Raw genomic sequence first — 17,693 nt, 5'->3', positions numbered from 1 at the left:
AAACTCAAAATACTGTCCAGGAAAAATCGAGGATATGAGTATATTACACAATTGATATGTCAATTGGTCATTGAACTCAGGGCACACATTTGTGTATAATGTATACGACCCAGCAAGACAAAACAACAGTCCCAGCCCAAGTTAGTGAACAGGGCTGTAAGCCTATAACCAAAGCAAGCATTATAAAGTCCTGCAGATAGATATTTTTGGTTCTACTATGACAGTGACAAAATGGGAACTATCTCTCTCTTCCCTCTGTACCTCTATGCTCCGCTACGACCCCATATCGCCTCTTCACAAACCCATCTCTGCAAACCCAACCCCATTTTCTGGCCACACATCTCTTTAACTTCTCCAACATCAAGAAGGTTTCGCAGCAAAGATGTTGTTTTTCGTAGCAATTCAGTTGACCCAAAAGAGTCTCAGTTCTTGGATGAAAGCGGTGTTGTTGATGATATGGATGGCTACATGAACTACCTTTCTCTCGAATATGACTCTGTTTGGGACACTAAACCATCCTGGTGAGGCTTCCTTTTCTGGGTCTTCCTTATTGTTCACTGTTATTTCATAATCAACACTCTTTAACCGTTTTTAGTTCACCCTTTAATTGTTTCTATTGCGTTTTTGTTCGCCGCCATTTGTAGGCTATTTGCTCTATTCTTGACTGAAAATTTGGTTTACCTTTCATGTTTTCCAACATACAATTTTTTTGTTTAAATATTGATTCTTTTGGATTTACACTGCCCAGTAGTTTGAAATTTCTAGCTCTTTATTTTCAAGAACTTTAATTTTGGTTTGGGTTTTTTGTTCATTTCTCTATGTTCCTTTATAGCTTGGTGGACTGTGTTGGAACTGAGTTTTCAGGTTATCCTTGTAAATGAAAAGAAGTTGTTTTCTGGTTCGTCTTTTGTGCCCATTATATGTATAATTCTGGACTCAATTGCTTGCAAGTTGTAACCTTTCTGGGCTCTTTTGCATATGTGGTTGTGCTTCATTCATGGATGATTTTGGTTCCTATTTGCAATTTTGTTTCTAGGTGTCAACCATGGACGATTACACTGACTGGGCTGCTAGTGATTGCCTGTAGCTGGCTGATTCTGCAATCATTTTTAGTCACAACCTTGGCAGCCTTACTAATTGGCACATGGTGGTACATCTTTTTGTATTCTTACCCAAAGGTTCAGACTTCAGACCTTACCACTTCTCCACTGAGATTACTTTTATATGCGAATTCTTTCTGCCAAAGACTGAAAGAAGAAAACAAAGTATTATTGCCCTTTTTGAGTATTTCTTTGATTTGTCAGGCATATGCAGATATGATTGCTGAGCGGAGGAGGAAGGTGACTAATGGCGTTGAAGACACCTTTGGTTTGGGGAAGACCCAATAATCTTGATATCACATTACCAAAGTTGTCTCTCTATCTTTCCATGCATTAGCAAGTTCTGTAATGTCTACTGGATAAAAGGTGTTACTCGAGATTAGTGAATATCAATTATTAATGATTATTGATTGAAAAATTAGAAAATTAAGATTAAATACCAAATATCAATAATTTTTTAGTAAAGCAGTAAGACACTAATTTTTTTTAGTTTAGGTACTAACCTAGAGTAAAACATTTTGGATTATGTCACAAATCAGTTTGTTATACAGTTGTAACTGTCAAACAGTTATAGTTGTAATTGTCGAACAGTCACAGTTGTGACTATGTAAAATTTATAAAAAATCAAAAATTTTAAGGGTTTCATAATTTTGATTTAGGTTTGGGGATGAAGTCCTATAACCCAAAGACTAAACATTAAAGTTCAAGCCTTGCAAATATTGAAAAAACAACAAATCAATAAAAAAGTTATGATTGTTAGACAGTCACAGTTCGATATAATCATGTTTTTTAAAGTTAGTACTTAAACTGAAATTTAGTACTTAAAGTGAAATAACATAAATGTTTTAGTAGTTAAAATAAAAAAATATTATAATTTGGTACTTAAAATCAATGGACCTTTGAAAAAATGATCGTGCAAAAGCTGTGTGTAGAACATTTTCATAAGCCAAAAAATGTCAATAAAAATCCTAGTGCTTTAGCTCCTCACACTAGCTTCTTTCTTCCTAAGAAAAAAAGAGAAGAAAAACAAAATAATACAAGCTAAATCCTAAATTCTTAACATGTTTTCACTTTTCAGTTTGTCTAGTTAATCATGCAGTCCTTTCCAAATATTTCTTCCTGCATTCATATTAATCAATCCCACAATACCAAGAAATATGATGGATTAAGAAAATTCACACATGATACATGGCTGGCTAGCTCTCCTTTGGAGCAGGCATTATCCAACGCCTTTCCCTTAGAACTGAAAGTTCAGAGGCAGAAGGCCTGATCTGATCTATGTGGAGCTCAACCCACAATGAATGGTGTTAGTGTTGAGCAGTACATTGGGAGGTCCTAAATTATACTCAAGGTATAAACAGAGCATCGGTGAGACAAACCCTCTGAATTAATTACCCGCGGCCCAGTTAGTGAAGGCAGGCCAGTAAAGGCACACCACAATTGCAAGGAAGGTGAGACAGACCGTATAACTTCAGAGTAGGACTAGGAACACAAAACACTTAACATGGTTTTCATTTTGTCTAGCTAATTATGATTATGCAGTACTTTCAAAATACTCTTCCTCCACCCAATATCCTGAGATATAATGGCATTAAGAAAAATTCACATGTCATTACTCGTTCAACAAAATATCATCGCATACATGGCTAACACTCCTTTGGAGCTGGCATTATCCAAAGCCTTTCCTCTGTGGCTTGAGTACCGCCATTGGCCCTCTCCGATGCTAGCAGCGACTGCAAGTCGCTACCATTAGCCAAGCTGTTGAACTCAACTGCCTTTGATGGCATGGCCGGGTAGCGTCGTTGGCAGAAGGTCATCAATCTCTTGACTGACTGCAAGTACTTGCGAGTTGTTTCATCATTCATAATGTGAGCAACACTGTTGGTGTAGATTTTCTCGCGCGCTGAACGTTCATGGATACCAACCATAGTGACTCCAATTGGCCACGGTGCATTCCCAATAGCCATCTTAATGTACTGGTCCATTGCTGCTAGGTAGTCTCGCTTCATGCAGCATTCAACCACCACCATCAAAGCTTGCCGAATATCATCTGGAAGGATCTGCACATAGAATTATATTATACGAATTAAATGATACAGTATGCACTATACATAAATTGTGTAATAGAAATTAAAACCACAATTATTAAGACCTTGAAAGTTGCAAGGCATGAAACAGATTACATAAAGCCATCTCTATTCTCAAGCAACATCTGTTTTCAACTATAAGCAACTACAGAGCCTCCACTGCATTTCCCAGACCAATGTTGCATATGTGGGATGTTAAGATGGGTATCATTCACAGGGACCTAGGGCTACTAGGGTTCTAAATTGTGAGACCATTCATGCGGTTTTACACAAAAAAAGCAATGGTTTTGAGTTTCTCTTAGTTCAAGCTTAATATAATGGTGAGGATCATATTCAGACAAGTGTTCAATTCCACTAAAGTTTCAGACTTTGCACCAAATATGATTGAATTGAACTAAAACAATATATTCCAAACAGCATTTAAAGCATCAAAAGCAATAATTCACCTACCTTCTTCCTACAAAACTTGAACAGAGGATGCAGGTACCGCGCGCATTGCTTAAAAGTGGCAACCATGGCCTTTCCTTTCGCAGTTCGCTTCTCAACATCTGGCATCTCACGCAGCTCCTGGTTCCACTCATTCAACAGCCTCTTGAAGAACACCAGAATCTTATCCACCTCACACAACTCCTCGAAATTCGCCTTCATTCGCTTCAAGTCTTTATCGGCGTCGACGCCGCTCGACCACCCGTCGCTCAGCTCATCGTCACGTCCCCCGCCGTTGCCGTCCTCCACCATCGCGCTGTCGGCGTCGGCCTTCTGCCGCTTCCGGTCGCTCAAAATCCCCGACTTCTGCCGCTTCCTCAGCTCCGCGATGTCGCGGAGGAAGTCGTTCGTCTGCCCCTCCGTCATGTCGCTGTCGACCTCGAACAGACCGGCCTTCAACACGTACTTGAGCCGCTCGAGCCGAGCGTCGTCGTCTTCGCCGAAGAGAGTGATGGGCTGCTTGAGGAGCCGGAGGCGGCGGATGACTTCCTGTCTGGGGAGGTTGATCTTGTCGATGTTTTGCTCGTCTGTTAGGGATTTGGAGGTCGTGGCGGCGGAGGAGGAGGTGCTTGCCGAGGCGGCGATGGGAGTTGAATTAGGGTTTGATTTGGCGGCGGAATTGGCGGTGGTTGTGGTGGCGGTGGAGGTGGTGGTTTGGCGCTGGGCTTTGGCTTCTAATTCGCGCTTCTCTTCCTCCCGAAGCTTCTGGATTTGCTTCTGTTCGATCTCGAAGCGCTTGAAGACTCGCTTCCCGCCGGTGTCTTCGGCGAGTCTCTGCCGTTTCTTGAGAATCTCTTGCTTTAGCAGGTCCATCTAGGGTTTCGATGGGTCTCTCAGGCTCTCAAAACTTGGGTTTGGGAAGAAGAGGATGATAAATCGATGCACTTTCTCAATCGGATCGGGAAAAGATATATCTTGTGTTGTGGGTTAATGGAGTGCAACCCGTAATATTCGGGTCGGGTCTTCGAATACGGGTATATTAAAAGGAATTAGCCTACCTATTCCAAAAGTACGGGTTGAGTTCCTTTCGGGGCTTCAAAGTTTCACGAGAGCGAAAGAGAGAGATAGAGAGAAAGATGACTACGATTCGCAGATTTTGCTGCAATGATCTGCTTCGATTCACTTCTGTCAATCTTGACCATCTCACTGAAACCGTAAGCTGAGAGTTTTCTTGGTTTTTATTTAGCATTTTTTTTATTTTTTTTATCCTAATAATCTGATGGTTGCAGTTCAATATGTCTTTCTATATGACCTATTTAGCAAGATGGCCCGACTATTTTCATGTTGCCGAAGCCCCTGGAAACCGAATCATGGGTTACAGTAAGCACCACATTCTATTATATTCTTTAATGCCTCTCTGATATTGCTTTTGCCCATGGAAAATTACATTGTCTTATTGTTATATAAATTAGAGATAATTAAACTTAGATTCTTTATAAAAACAAAAACAGTTTTTAGATAGAGACCCGAGTCTTATAAAATTTATAAGAAAATCCTTTTAATTCATAATAATTTTGAAGAAAATCCTTTTATTTCCCCTTCTAGGGTGTAGATACAGCTTCGTCTACCCAAAATCTTGAAGTTAAAATCTAACTTAAAGTCGTCAAAGAAGAAAAATAAAATGACTTAATTAAAAATCTAAATCACTACCGGTCTTAGTCTAAGAAAGACTCATAAAATGGACTGAACTCTAAATCTCCCTATAAATTATGGTAAATCTTGTATATCCCATTTCATTCTGGTTGAAAAAAATTCCAATATAAATGTAAAATGGAGGGTGAAGAAGAAGTTGGGAATATGATTTTCTTCTATGCAAGCTTGAGATTATACTTAAATTAGCGCACATAATTTGACCATTTTTTTCTTTTCAAAAACTACTAGGTTTGTTGTATCCGGCTATCAGATTTACTATGAAGTCATCTGTCTACTTGGAACTAATAGAACTGAACTGGTAAAGGCAATATCTTATGAGTTTTGAGGAGGTTGTGGGAGGAGAGAGCTGTGATTAAGAAATGGGTTCTTGATTACCATAGGTGGTGGTAAGAATTTACTACTTGCAGAGGTTTTCTTGAGTGCATAGGATTTGTTTGCATGACCTATTGTTGACAAAAATGTTTAGAAAATTTATTACTACAAAAGATGAGGTGTTAGTGAGGCTTAGGAGATGTTCGGTAATTTAGAGTCATTCATGTTATGTAATAATACAGATGATACGGCTCATTGGCCACTGCGTGTTGGCTTTCTTCTTGATGCTAGTATGCTTGCATCTGTTTTCTTTTCCTTTTCCTGCTTTGTTTTAGTCCGATAGATACATAAATGCTAAAATAGGTGCCTGGTTCCAATATGGTTGCAGTTATGGGAAAGGTTGAAGGGCAAGGTGAGTCATGGCATGGTCATGTAACTGCAGTAACTGTTGCTCCAGAATATCGCAGGCAGCAATTGGCCAAGAAACTCATGAACCTGCTTGAAGAATTCAGTGATAAGATGTAAGAGGGACATATATTGATTAAGATGTAACTGTTATTGCGCTGCAGTAGTTTTGTTTGTTGGAAATAAAAGCATGATTAAACTTGTCCATCTCCTTGCAGAGCATTATGTTACAGTAATAAGAAATCCAAAATTTGTTTTTCTTGACTCAACTAGACATATTGTGATTTGTAAAATGATCCTAAGACCTATCTTGACCCCACCCCACACATTTCCACCTGCACCTAGGCCCAGGGCAACTGTATTTTTCTTTTCTCATACTATTTTTTCTTATCAGAATAAGTATTGAATCCCCTATAATGTTTGGAGTCTTTAAGGCATTTTTCCTATATTTCTCAGCTCTGTCATTAACAAGAACTTTCTCTTGGCAGTGATAAGGGTTACTTTGTTGATCTTTTTGTGAGAGCATCAAATACACCAGCCATAAAGATGTATGAAAAGGTGATATATCTTTACTTACTTTTGGAATTTACTTATCAAAATTATAAAATACTCTTTGGCATCTGTTGCTATGCTTAATTTGAATTGAATGTAACATTTCCCCTGTATATTTTCGGGATCGTATGCGTGAGCATAATGGAATATTTTGTCTTTTTTGTACTTCAATTTATTCCCAGAATACTATCCATTTTTACCATCTCATGGGAAAAGCGTGTTTGGTGGTACACATTTAAAATTTATTCTTTGAAAATGAATAGGAAAGATGGCCACTCTTTGAAAACTCCAAGAAGTTTTCAGTTTCCAAAAGTTGAAAATTGCTTTCATTTTTACGAATCAAATGCAACCTTAATTCCATGAGAATCGCATTATCAAACCCTGTCAATTGGTTGGAAAAAAGAAAACCCTGTGAACTGAAGCAGACAGGAAACAAAAGCCCCCAACCCAAGGCCATATCATACAAAAGAAGAGTAAGAACACAAGTGTGTGTGGTTTCCTGGTTTTGTGAGAGGCAGCTATTGTTCAGTTCAGTTTGGGAAATTATCCTTTTAACATTTTGACAATTGGCAATTGATGGTTATTGATCTGACTTGGTTATTTCTGCGATTACTGAGGGGACAAGCTGATGTTCATTATCTATTTCCTTTTTTTCTCCCACAGCTCAGTTATGTAGTATATAGACGAGTGCTACGGTATTATTCAGGGGAGGAAGATGGGTTAGGTGAGTTTTCCATCCAAATTACAATGTTCATTATGTGTTTTATGTTAAACTGTTTTGGTCTCACTATTTATTATGTTTTTGCCTGTTTCAGATATGAGGAAAGCATTATCTCGAGATGTTGAGAAGAAGTCAATTATACCCCTCAAAAGGCCAGTTACTCCCGATGAATTAGAGTATGACTAAATATGCTTTCTATGGAATTTATGCCTAGTAAGTGTGATGATGATGCATTACCATGTGCATATGGCTTTTGAAGATCTGGAAGCTAGGCACTATAAACTGCTTTTAGAATCTCATGTGAAAATGTGAATCTTAAGTGTGCTTCTCATGAATATGACCCTTCTAAAACAGAGTAGTGACATTAAGTTTTAGTGGGTTTAAGTGAATTTGTATCATCACAATCTCATGTCATTGTTATGTCTCCTGAGAGATTTGTTGCTGTATCTTGGTTGAAAAGTTTTTAAATTCACTTTTCGGAAAATTTAAAAAAATCCCACATTTTCATCGCACAAGGCCCTTTGCGTAGAGCACTTCACTTTTTGTTTGTATTTGGAATTTTTTTTTTTTCTCTTATCTGTATGCCAATGCTCTGCAAAGTGAAAATCTTTGAAGCATTTCATTTCAAGCTATTGAAAAGCTCATTTTTGTAGTTGCTGATTGTATAACCATTCTCAACTTTCATGGCAAATTATGGAATTGGTCGGATTTGATTGTATCTAAGACTTTTCTGGCCGTGCAAAAATTAAACAAGAATAAATCCAGAAGTTTTTAATTGATAGGCTTTCCTAAGAATGAATTTTCATGGGATGGGTGCTAAGAGGATTAAGCAAACATGATCACGGACCGGTAATCAGGATCCGTATAGTTGCAAAGGGCTGGAAACGGAAGCTGACCCAATTGATATGGAAATTGAAGTTGGCCCAAATGGGCTGGAAACTGATGTTGGCCCAAATCCCCAGCTGTTGTATCTGGCCCAGTCAAATTAAGGACTTTTCGGAGACCTTACCAAGGTTTTAAATATGGAATTATTGCCACCTCTCAAAAAAAAAAAAATGAAATTATTGTCCACCAAAAGAAAAAATATGCAATTATTTAAAAAATAAGTATATTTTTCTTAGCTGGTCCAGTAAGTCCATATTGAATCATGTTGCATGTATGTTTACTTTTTTTTTTTTTTTTCTCTCAATGTTATATGTATAGTAATATGATCATAAAATATTTGTCATGGATATTTCTTTTTTTATACTGAAATTGGAGAATGGTTGGTCTAATTATTTCAAACCGACAGGGCAAAAGAAACAATGAAGTAGTGATATCTAAAGCCATGAAAACTTTGTTATTTATTTGATTGATATTGTAGGGTGTACCCACCACGAACAAAGGTGGGTGGGCATGTTCGCCGCTTGCAGTACAAAGCAGTAAGCAATGAGCGACTGCCTCACGTGCCCTCGTCGTGATTCCAAAACTCAACCAGACATCAAAGTCACAGAGCAGCTAATGATGGAGATTGGAGTTGATTGGAGTCTTTTGCCAAAATGAGTTACTCTCCAAAACCACAGTCAGCCAGTCGTACTCATTCCTTTTGGCTTTTTCTGCTGTGCTACTGACACTCAAAATCTTCATGTTCCTCCTCATGTCCCTCTGCTTTTTCATTCAAAGCCCATTCCCCTTGTCTTTTTTTTCCCACTCTGTCATGGCCCTCAGGATTACACTTCCACCTCCAAATCCCATATCCTGTCAAATACTTTTTGTTTTTTTGCACTCCCTTTTCATCATTCAACTTACCATGCAGATGCAGAGAGATCATGATGCCAACCATGAGCCATGTATTGCTTTCTATCTCCCCCTTTTGGCTTTGCTTTGGTAGACCCTACTACCTCTGTATTCATGGGTAGACCTCATGAGTTTGATGTGGGCATAAAATATGACTGACTTTTGTGTTACAGGATTTGCTTCAATAATAATTATTAATGGCTCATTGACTGCATTAGCATGATTATGAATGGTACTTGTGACATGGTTTTCCCTTTCAATATTTTTCTTGTTTATAGTTTTCTTTTGCCCTTATTTGATATTTGGAACCCAGCAAGGACATATATAACTAGGTCACAATAGGTAGAACATCCAAAGGATTAATATCACTTTTTTTCAAACCAATTCATAACAGATCTTAAGATGTGGGATTTGGTGAATTTCCACTTGAGATTGAAGACCAATCCACGAACTTTCTCATGTCTTTGTACGCAACATTGTCTGCCATTGGTCATTTGCTTGCACTTATGAGGAAACCATTACACCAACAAGTTTGAAAGAGGTCACATTCCTTACAAAAAAACTCTGTGGTTTACCATATATGTCCACTGATCATATTTTGTGCAAACCACCGCATATCTAATCCTCAATTCCTCTTGGAGATTTAACATATATCTTGATTGTGAAAGTATAGTACGCATTTTCCTGCTATTGTTTGTAATTTCGTTGCCATGCATAGATTGGATTTGAGTGAGGTTAATTTGAGAATTAAACTCATACTTTTGAGTCTTTTCTTATGATATTTGCCCCTCTACATTGTTGAATTATTGTAGCCATATTCGTTTCTTATAACATTTTCATTTCATTTGCCACAGGGGGATGGTAGACAGAATTGGATGGTTCACTCATTTGATATGTCAACCATCACCTTTTGTGTTTTGGGCCTCTGCCCTTGTTTGCACATACCTAATGTATTATTTATAATTATTCAGGCTGCATAATGCAAGTCCATGTCTCCCTAAAACATTTTTTGAGGGTATCTAAGACTGTCATTACTTTGGAGTCTTGGACTACATCGAATGACTTTTTTTACATTTTATTCCTTTTTCTTTTTCCCACTGTGTTTGAGAAGAACATCTCACACCAAAGGATAAAAGAGAACATTTGCAATGACTAATGAGGCTAATCCTATACACAAAGATCAGATTACCCTCTCGAAGAGTACTTTGGTAATGTGATTGCTAATGGTTCCAGGGTCACAGTAGGCTGAATAGTAGAAACTCCTCGCAACTGCGAAAAAGGTTTGCTTGATTAGAGATTCTATGTCATCTGAAGATTTTTGGAGCACCAATTCCACAAGTTGCTGCATGTCTGATTCTATTTCCTTTGTCATGATGTCTGAATTAGTTTGGTACCTGCTACTGTCACATACCTGACAAATAAAAAACGAAAAAGTATCAACACAGCCCCATAACATTAAAATGTGGAGGAAAAGAGTTAGTCATTGAATTGTCTAACCTTGAGCTTTTGGTTTTGGTAACAACGCAGTTGATTGCAGACTCTATTAGTGATGTTCAAAAGTTGATCATGTTGTGGGTTGGACAACAACCCCTCTGTAAGTGAAAGGCCAGCGGTTTTGTTTATCGTTTCCACCAGCAGCTCAGCTTCTTCTTGGTGCGTATCTCCTTTCTCTTGCCACTTGAGCAGCCACTTTGCCCACTACATACAAATAAGAAAAGAGAAAAAGAAACACAACACACCAAATTAAAGTGTTGGGATGAGTACTAAATGCTAATGGTAGCTTTCTATAGTTAGGTTGTGCACATAGTTTGTGATGGAGCATATATGGAACCGCAAAGATTTTGGGGTCCTTTCCAAGATTTGGCAGGTAGTCAAAACCTAACAAGTTTGGGGGGGGGGGGGTGTTGTGGTAGAGAAACTCACAGCTTGACGCATAGGGTAGCTAATGTCTTGACCATGCGCCACCATTGCCTCCAGTGAGAGGTGGTTTAGGGTAGCCAGCAAGGCCCCAACAAGTCCCTGCCCTATCTTGTTTGTATTCGACCTCCTGTAACACAAAGCACATGTAAATGTAAAATTCCTTTAGGGGTGTCACGCATAATAACAAATGCACAAATTTCCCATGTCTTTCACTTCTTTTGGAAGCTTGGACTAGACATGATAAATTCAATCAAAATGGGCACAATAGTCTCAACCCATGTTTAGTGCATCTAATAAGATTTTGAATTGATCTTAGCTGAGACATGAATCACGATGGGGCACTATTGATTCATTTTTTAATAGCTTAAACTTTTGAATTATAGTGATCGTCTAATTTAGTATCAGAGCAAACAAGATTAAACTCTCTCTTGATCAAACACATTGGGTTTCAAATCCTCCATCATAAAATGTACAAAGCCATTGGTAACTAGTCAAGATTAGAACAAAGTCATTACTGGCGTGCTTACCCCTACTGTTAGTGGATCTGAAATCTTGAAACTAGTCAAGATTATAACAAAGTGACTAGTCAAATCAATTTTTCTTTGTGACCTAACCAGCTAACCTACAATAAAGTATAACTGTAGGGTGTCCTAGCGATGAACCTACTTGTGGAAATAGCACAAATGTGTGTTGGAGGCAAGTGAAGAAAAACAAAGAGAAAAACCAGACATCACAACAATTATTTGTAGTAGTTAATTATGGAACAATATTTGGGTCACGCACCCTCTCAAATTTTAATTTTGACAATGTTAGTGTATAATCAGAATCGTTCTATTAAAGATCATTTCTGCAAAAAATTAATTCAATCGGAAATCTTTTGATTATATAACTGTTGTTAATTAAATAGAAAAAATAGATGGTTTTCAATTAAAGAGTGATTTTTTTACCAAACTGTTGATTTTTTTTTATTTAATCGACAACTGTTATATAACCAAATGATTTTCAATTGAATTAATTTTTTATAGATAAAATCTATAATAAGTGATCTAAAAAGTGAACGATTCTGATCATGTACTGGCATTGCCGAAATCATAATTTGGGGGGTTGGGGTGACCTTGAGATACTCCCAAATGATGACCCAAGTATTGTTCTTAATTACGTACGTACCTTCCAACCTCATAGTCTCGCATACTGGAATGGTTTCTGAATTCATTTACAAAGGCCCTCCTATGCTCAAAAGTACAAGTTTCTTCCTTGAAGTGAGACGCAATGGTCTCTATTAAAGATGTGGTCTTAACCCATGCAAGTCGCTCGTTCGCTCTTTCGGGTTCGAAAATATTGGATGCCGCTAGAAAATAAGCCATGAGCAGGGTGCTTCTGCTCAATCCATAGTCTCCAAGTTTACACTCTGTGTACCACCTGCATGTAATATGGCATATATAGTCACAAAAAATGATAATAACGTGTAATAGAGGAAAATTTTACTATACGGACACGTATGACATACAAACACGTTTTAAATTTTTAAATCTTAATAGATTCGTTTTCCACTTATAAATTTCACTACTAGATATGTTTGTATGTTTGTATGTCATACCATGTTTGGACCATAAAGGAACTTATTTGTAAGAATGATTAAGGAATTTGGTTTTGTTTGGTTACTTTTGAATGTTGTCCAGTTCGATGAGATGTAGTGCTTGGCAAATGTTGTAGTCAATTTTTGCCAGCTCGAGATAGGCATTATTGTTAACGTAGGGCATCCTGAAATAAACAGTGGTTAATTAGAATCAAACTTCAAAATAAGAATATCAAATATCTAAATGAAGAAACTTACGTAGAAACGGTAGAATCATAATTAATTAGCCTTTACATATTCTTGGGAATGGTCCCACATGTTGTCCCCTTATAGGGGCGTATATATATAATTTGATTCATTAAATTCTTACAATATATGTAAGAAAAGTAGCTCAATATAAGACGAATGTCAGAATTTAAAAATGTGCAAACCAAAAATAGAAAATAATTAAGATTAATTAATTGGTACCTGTACAGAGTCTTGCCAATCCAAACGTCATCTTGGCCGCCGTACTGTTCAATGTAGAATCTCGTCTCCAGTCGAGGTAAGCTCGCATACCATGGAACTTCCAATGCGTACCCTACCTGATATTAATTTAATTCATAATAAAAATAAATAAATTTCTTTTTTATTTTTTGATATTCATTATGGTTTGATATATATGAAAAATGAACAAGAAAATAAAATTCAAGTTTAACGGTTTTATGCTCATTTGACACGTTTGATTCGTTTTTAACTTTATTCATCGCATTTCTTATGTAACGTATGTTTATTTATTCACAAATTATGAAAAAATAAATAAATCTAGCTTACGATACGTAAGGTAGCTTGTTATTTTTGAATTGTCAATTAACTTACGTAAGCTAGCTTGTTTATTTTTAAAATAGAATTCATGTCATCGAGTGAGTTGACTTAAATATGTACATACCCGAACTTATATTGAGATCAAATGTAATCTTACGTTGGAAATTGAATTCATAAGAACTAACATAGTACGTGGATGATGTGGATCATATATAATTCATACCTCAGCAGGCAAGTCCTTCATTATGATCCATTTGTCTAGCAGCTCATTCGAAGCTTGTTTTTCTCTAAGGAATTTAGTTGAAAACTCCTTAGCATTCTCAAGAATCGTCTCTCCTGGAAACCCCACTTGAGAAGCCCTGTACAAGTTGTACATCCCAGTCACAGCTTGCGTGGATTGTCCAGCAAAGCAGAAGAACTCACCCCCTTTTTTGAAATTCTTAAACACATCTGTCCCCATCAGCAACAAATTAATTAATTACATGCATGCAGCACAAATAACTATCATTAATTAATTAGAAAATTTTAATATATTCAATGAATAATGGATAATGCAGTAGTTTTTAGATATTATTGCACGTGTCCCTAATTAAAATTTAAAACCTACCAGCAGACACCTCGTGGCCATGTAACCTTAGCAATCTAAATCCCATCGCAGTGTCATCAATGTCACGAACCTCCGAATTTCTTGCCCAGCAAATCCCTTTTTCAGTCCAATATCTATAATTAAATGAAATATATTAATGGCCAAAAAAAATATGAAATATATTAAAATAAAGTAAATTTTTGTACCGTGTATGTTAATTTCATTTTATGTATACTATCACTATATGCAAAAATAGTATGTAGCACAATGTTGTATTGAAATAAATGCGCAATCTGACTCACTATTTAAACTCTTAATAAATATTAGATTTAAAGGTTGAATATTCTCTCGTACTCCGTATTTTGGCACTTAATGAACATATATTACTTAACAGATACATGTTGTATTGGAATAAATGCACGATCTGACAGACCATTTAAGCACTCAACGAACGAATCCAGATACACTTAATCGGAATAAAAGCGAGATCTCACAGGCCATTTAAGCACTTAATGAATGAATATTCAGATGCTTAATTAACGATTAGTGATCCAATATTTAGATGCTTGTCGAACGAATATTCTCCTCCATTTAGTATTTTTTACCCCCTATGTGAAGTAGTATTGTACCTGTAGACGTAGTTAATGCATTCCTTAATCTCCGGCTGGAAATACCTAGAGATTCCCAATCGCTGTAACCGATCCACAGCCCAGATGTGTTCAAACAAGTCCACTGGGTAGACATTAGGGACTGAAACGGAAAACAAGAAATATTAAATATACACTACCCATATATAAAAGCTTGGGTTAATTCAATACTGATGAGGGAGAGGTTGGAGTCGATCACAAGAGGCATGCACTGCAGTGAATAAGTTAAAAAAGAATAATTACCTCCCCCATTGAATCTGGTAACTGCTCTGTTCAAATACGACATGCAATTTGGATCTTTGGTCTGCATGAGCGCGTAGGCAGTGGAGGACGGAGAGAACAAGAAGGACCCATCTTCGCTCTGCAATTTTAGAAGCTTTTCCCAGTCTAAACCTGCCATTCCCTCCAAACTATGCAGCAACGTTGTAGGCACTTTGTGCATTATTTCCCTTGGTATTCTAAACCCACCATTAAATTAAGTAACAGTGAAAATTTGTATGTAACAGTACTGACATAAAACGTATGCAGCGTGATAAGTAAATTTTTTGCTCATAATTACATGCATACACACCTGGGGGACCAAATTATATATTGCATGGATAAGGTTACTTTGTTTATACTTTATATAAAAATAAATTAAATTTGTGAAAGGCTGCAAAAATAATGGGCGTAAAGTCACTTATGTTTCCTGTACTTAGGGTAAGTTGCATTTTGATTCCGTAGTTTCAATTTGTACGTTTGTCGGGTCGTGTTTTCATTAGTGTTGCAGTAAGGTTTAATTTGTCAAAATTGTTTACTTCCTAGCCAATTAGGTAGTGCCACATCAGCATTTTTATCTCAATTTTGACAAATTAAACCTGATTACAACATTAATAAAAACACAATCCTTCAAAAATTCAATCGACATAATAGAACCACCAAAGTGTGACTCATCCATATCATATGGATAGTATGGATAGTAGTGGGACCAAAAATGTCTTTTTGCAGATAATGATGAGTAACGTTTGGGTTGTGAAACTACCTTGTCAGCTTTAAATCTCTCATGGCATAAATCTGATGCAGCACTGGACAGTCATCAGGTACTTCGAGGTTTAAACTTCGAGCCATTTCAAGAATCGAGGGAAAAGCGACTTCGAACCCGATCGGCATGTGTTCTGCATTCTCGTTCCCAAGCTTGTTTAAGTTCTCCTTGAAATATTTCATACCTGCAGTACTCATTAATAATTATTATTAATTTATTATCATTCCAATTATAAAAATAAAAAATAATTACCTTTTTCACATTTGTCTGGGTGAAGATTCCATGATTTTAAAGCGACAACGCATGCCAAGGTGTTGATGATCCGATCATGAGCGGTGAAAATTTCCTTGTCGCCCCAGGAACCGTCCGGGAGCTGATTGTTGGCAATCCATTGGAGGGAGGACGGGAACAGAGGCGAATCCCCGCCTCCGTTAACGTCCTCCACCAGCGCCACCCACGCGGTGTCGTAAGCCGACACCGTGATCTCTCCGTCCTCCATTGACCCCAGCATCGATTTTATTGACTCCACATGTTCCTTAATCTTTTTCGATATACCAACCTTAATTCAAAATATAAAATATCAATTAATAAAGTTGATTAAATTAATTAATTAATTAATTAATTGATGATTAAGGAGTACTAGTACCTTTGGATGAGCTTGTTCATCGTCTTGTATGTCATCCTCCACAATCTCGTGCCACTTTATCACTGGCAGACCATTTTGTAACACGTCTGCGTAATCTGGACAAAGACGTACAGGAGAGGACGATAAATATATATATATTGATCATTAGGAAAATGCTATGTGGATGTATATATGAAATCATTGAAATGTACATGTGTTTCTATGTTGTTCGTTTCCAGCAGCTAGATAGATGGCTCACAGTAAAAAAGCACTTTAATTTTTCTTTCTTTTTTTCAAAAGAAAAAGAAAATAAAAACAAGAATATAAACTTTATACCTTGAGTGCGAGGTTTGGATACAGCATTGCATTTTGAGAGAGAAACTCGTTTGTCTTTATCCCCGAGCAACCAAACACCTGCAAATTAAGAATGAAGAATGATGGTAGGTAGTGACCAGTGAGGATTTGCAACAAGATATGGTAAAAATTAATTTAATTTCCTTTCACATAATAAAATATTAATTCGATTATAGATAAAGAATAAGACAACAATATTTGTATAAATATATAATAGTGGCCTATGTGGCAGTTGCTTGGATAGGGATATACACGAGGTTGCTAATGTTCAGGAGAATCCAACAAATAAATGCAGAATGCTCTCTCTCTCTGTTCTGCTTTAACAGAGACAGTAATCATCTTCATGAATATCAGAATTAAGAGGAACATCTTCAAATCATGCATGCAACAATACATATGTATATATTTTGTATATGCTTAACGATCCATGACAGAAAGAATCAAATTCGAACAAGTTTACATTTCGATTTTCTCTCTTCAATTTCCCAGAAACCAGATAGAACAATTATGTAAGCAAAGAAAAAAGAAACCAATATCAGATTAATGAAATAAGAAATATATCTTGAAAGCAAAAATACCCACTTTGAGAATTTAAGCCAAAAGAATACCCACTTCTTGATTATAAGTTATAACTGCCCCCACATAATCATAAATGACCCAACAAAAAAAGAGAGAGAGATAGAAAAAATGAAAAAGCTTTGGGTTTTTTTTTTTTTTCCCTGTATATGAAAAGCTTGAAAGAGGAGGGAAAGCAAAGAAGGAGTGACATGGAATGGACATCATGATGATCATGATGATGAAGAATTATGAAACAAATATTGGGAATTGATTAAGCAAAGCACTCACCGGCCGGTAAATAGTTGGGTCGAGAAGAAGAGGTGGGAAGTTTGGGAGACAAAGAAGGCAGAGAGAGAAATAGGTGGTGGGTGGGGTGAGAAGACATGGTAGTAGTGCTGAGTATTTTTGTTTGCTGCGCAGTAGAGGAAATGAAAAGCAGCATTTATAAATAGAGAGAGAGAGCAGCAAACAGACAGAAGGGACATCCCAAGAGATTCCCGCTATTAGGTG

General features: G+C 37.0%; 4 protein-coding genes across 7 annotated transcripts; 2 read left to right on the top strand and 2 right to left on the bottom strand.

The window, feature by feature from the left end:
• Positions 1 to 205: 205 nt before the first annotated feature.
• On the top strand, positions 206 to 1,514 carry LOC147275759 (spindle pole body-associated protein). The gene is made up of 3 exons (XM_086254841.1): positions 206 to 521; positions 1,037 to 1,178; positions 1,305 to 1,514. Exons 1-3 carry the CDS (start codon positions 232 to 234, stop codon positions 1,386 to 1,388), a joined length of 516 nt encoding a protein of 171 aa, XP_086110967.1. The 5' UTR covers positions 206 to 231; the 3' UTR covers positions 1,389 to 1,514.
• Positions 1,515 to 2,645: 1,131 nt separating this feature from the next.
• LOC147275758 (splicing factor Prp18 family protein) lies at positions 2,646 to 4,496 on the bottom strand. The gene is made up of 2 exons (XM_086254838.1): positions 3,638 to 4,496; positions 2,646 to 3,160 (listed from the first exon to the last, which is right to left on the bottom strand). The coding sequence occupies exons 1-2, from the start codon at positions 4,484 to 4,486 to the stop codon at positions 2,747 to 2,749; spliced, it is 1,263 nt and encodes a 420-aa protein (XP_086110964.1). The 5' UTR covers positions 4,487 to 4,496; the 3' UTR covers positions 2,646 to 2,746.
• Positions 4,497 to 4,693: 197 nt separating this feature from the next.
• Positions 4,694 to 7,831, top strand: LOC147275757 (Acyl-CoA N-acyltransferases (NAT) superfamily protein). Its single transcript, XM_086254840.1, has 6 exons — positions 4,694 to 4,827; positions 4,903 to 4,993; positions 6,027 to 6,159; positions 6,532 to 6,601; positions 7,259 to 7,319; positions 7,411 to 7,831. Exons 1-6 carry the CDS (start codon positions 4,750 to 4,752, stop codon positions 7,500 to 7,502), a joined length of 525 nt encoding a protein of 174 aa, XP_086110966.1. The 5' UTR covers positions 4,694 to 4,749; the 3' UTR covers positions 7,503 to 7,831.
• A 626-nt stretch (positions 7,832 to 8,457) lies between these two features.
• GA1 (Terpenoid cyclases/Protein prenyltransferases superfamily protein) lies at positions 8,458 to 17,594 on the bottom strand. Of its 4 annotated transcripts, none has more exons than XM_086254835.1 (15): positions 17,472 to 17,594; positions 16,608 to 16,685; positions 16,293 to 16,396; positions 15,899 to 16,205; positions 15,647 to 15,830; positions 14,869 to 15,083; positions 14,608 to 14,728; positions 14,000 to 14,112; positions 13,616 to 13,842; positions 13,057 to 13,172; positions 12,675 to 12,773; positions 12,180 to 12,431; positions 11,016 to 11,139; positions 10,590 to 10,790; positions 8,458 to 10,503 (listed from the first exon to the last, which is right to left on the bottom strand). In XM_086254835.1, the coding sequence occupies exons 1-15, from the start codon at positions 17,566 to 17,568 to the stop codon at positions 10,273 to 10,275; spliced, it is 2,469 nt and encodes an 822-aa protein (XP_086110961.1). In that variant the 5' UTR covers positions 17,569 to 17,594; the 3' UTR covers positions 8,458 to 10,272. The 4 variants fall into 4 exon arrangements, with proteins under 4 accessions (XP_086110961.1, XP_086110960.1, XP_086110963.1 ...); XM_086254834.1 differs by having other exon boundaries at positions 16,293 to 16,387; XM_086254837.1 differs by having other exon boundaries at positions 8,458 to 10,492; positions 10,597 to 10,790; positions 11,016 to 11,144; positions 12,215 to 12,431; positions 16,293 to 16,387.
• Between the last annotated feature and the right edge of the window lie 99 nt (positions 17,595 to 17,693).

The sequence above is a fragment of the Dryas octopetala genome, chromosome 8 (assembly GCF_963921425.1).
Source record: "Dryas octopetala chromosome 8, drDryOcto1.1, whole genome shotgun sequence".
NCBI lineage: Eukaryota > Viridiplantae > Streptophyta > Magnoliopsida > Rosales > Rosaceae > Dryas > Dryas octopetala.
Note: the sequence above shows the minus strand (reverse complement) of the source record. Positions and strands in the feature narration are given on the sequence as shown.

Coding starts and splice junctions, on each gene's coding strand:
- LOC147275759 (XM_086254841.1), top strand. CDS start 232: ATGGGAACTATCTCTCTCTTCCCTCTGTACCTCTATGCTCCGCTACGA. Junction 522..1,036: donor TGGGACACTAAACCATCCTG/GTGAGGCTTCCT, acceptor TTTTGTTTCTAG/GTGTCAACCATGGACGATTA. Junction 1,179..1,304: donor TTTTGTATTCTTACCCAAAG/GTTCAGACTTCA, acceptor TTGATTTGTCAG/GCATATGCAGATATGATTGC.
- LOC147275758 (XM_086254838.1), bottom strand. CDS start 4,486: ATGGACCTGCTAAAGCAAGAGATTCTCAAGAAACGGCAGAGACTCGCC. Junction 3,161..3,637: donor TCAAGTTTTGTAGGAAGAAG/GTAGGTGAATTA, acceptor TTCTATGTGCAG/ATCCTTCCAGATGATATTCG.
- LOC147275757 (XM_086254840.1), top strand. CDS start 4,750: ATGACTACGATTCGCAGATTTTGCTGCAATGATCTGCTTCGATTCACT. Junction 4,994..6,026: donor AAACCGAATCATGGGTTACA/GTAAGCACCACA, acceptor ATATGGTTGCAG/TTATGGGAAAGGTTGAAGGG. Junction 6,160..6,531: donor GAAGAATTCAGTGATAAGAT/GTAAGAGGGACA, acceptor TTCTCTTGGCAG/TGATAAGGGTTACTTTGTTG.
- GA1 (XM_086254835.1), bottom strand. CDS start 17,568: ATGTCTTCTCACCCCACCCACCACCTATTTCTCTCTCTGCCTTCTTTG. Junction 15,831..15,898: donor CCCAGACAAATGTGAAAAAG/GTAATTATTTTT, acceptor TGAGTACTGCAG/GTATGAAATATTTCAAGGAG. Junction 13,173..13,615: donor TGAAGGACTTGCCTGCTGAG/GTATGAATTATA, acceptor AATTAATATCAG/GTAGGGTACGCATTGGAAGT.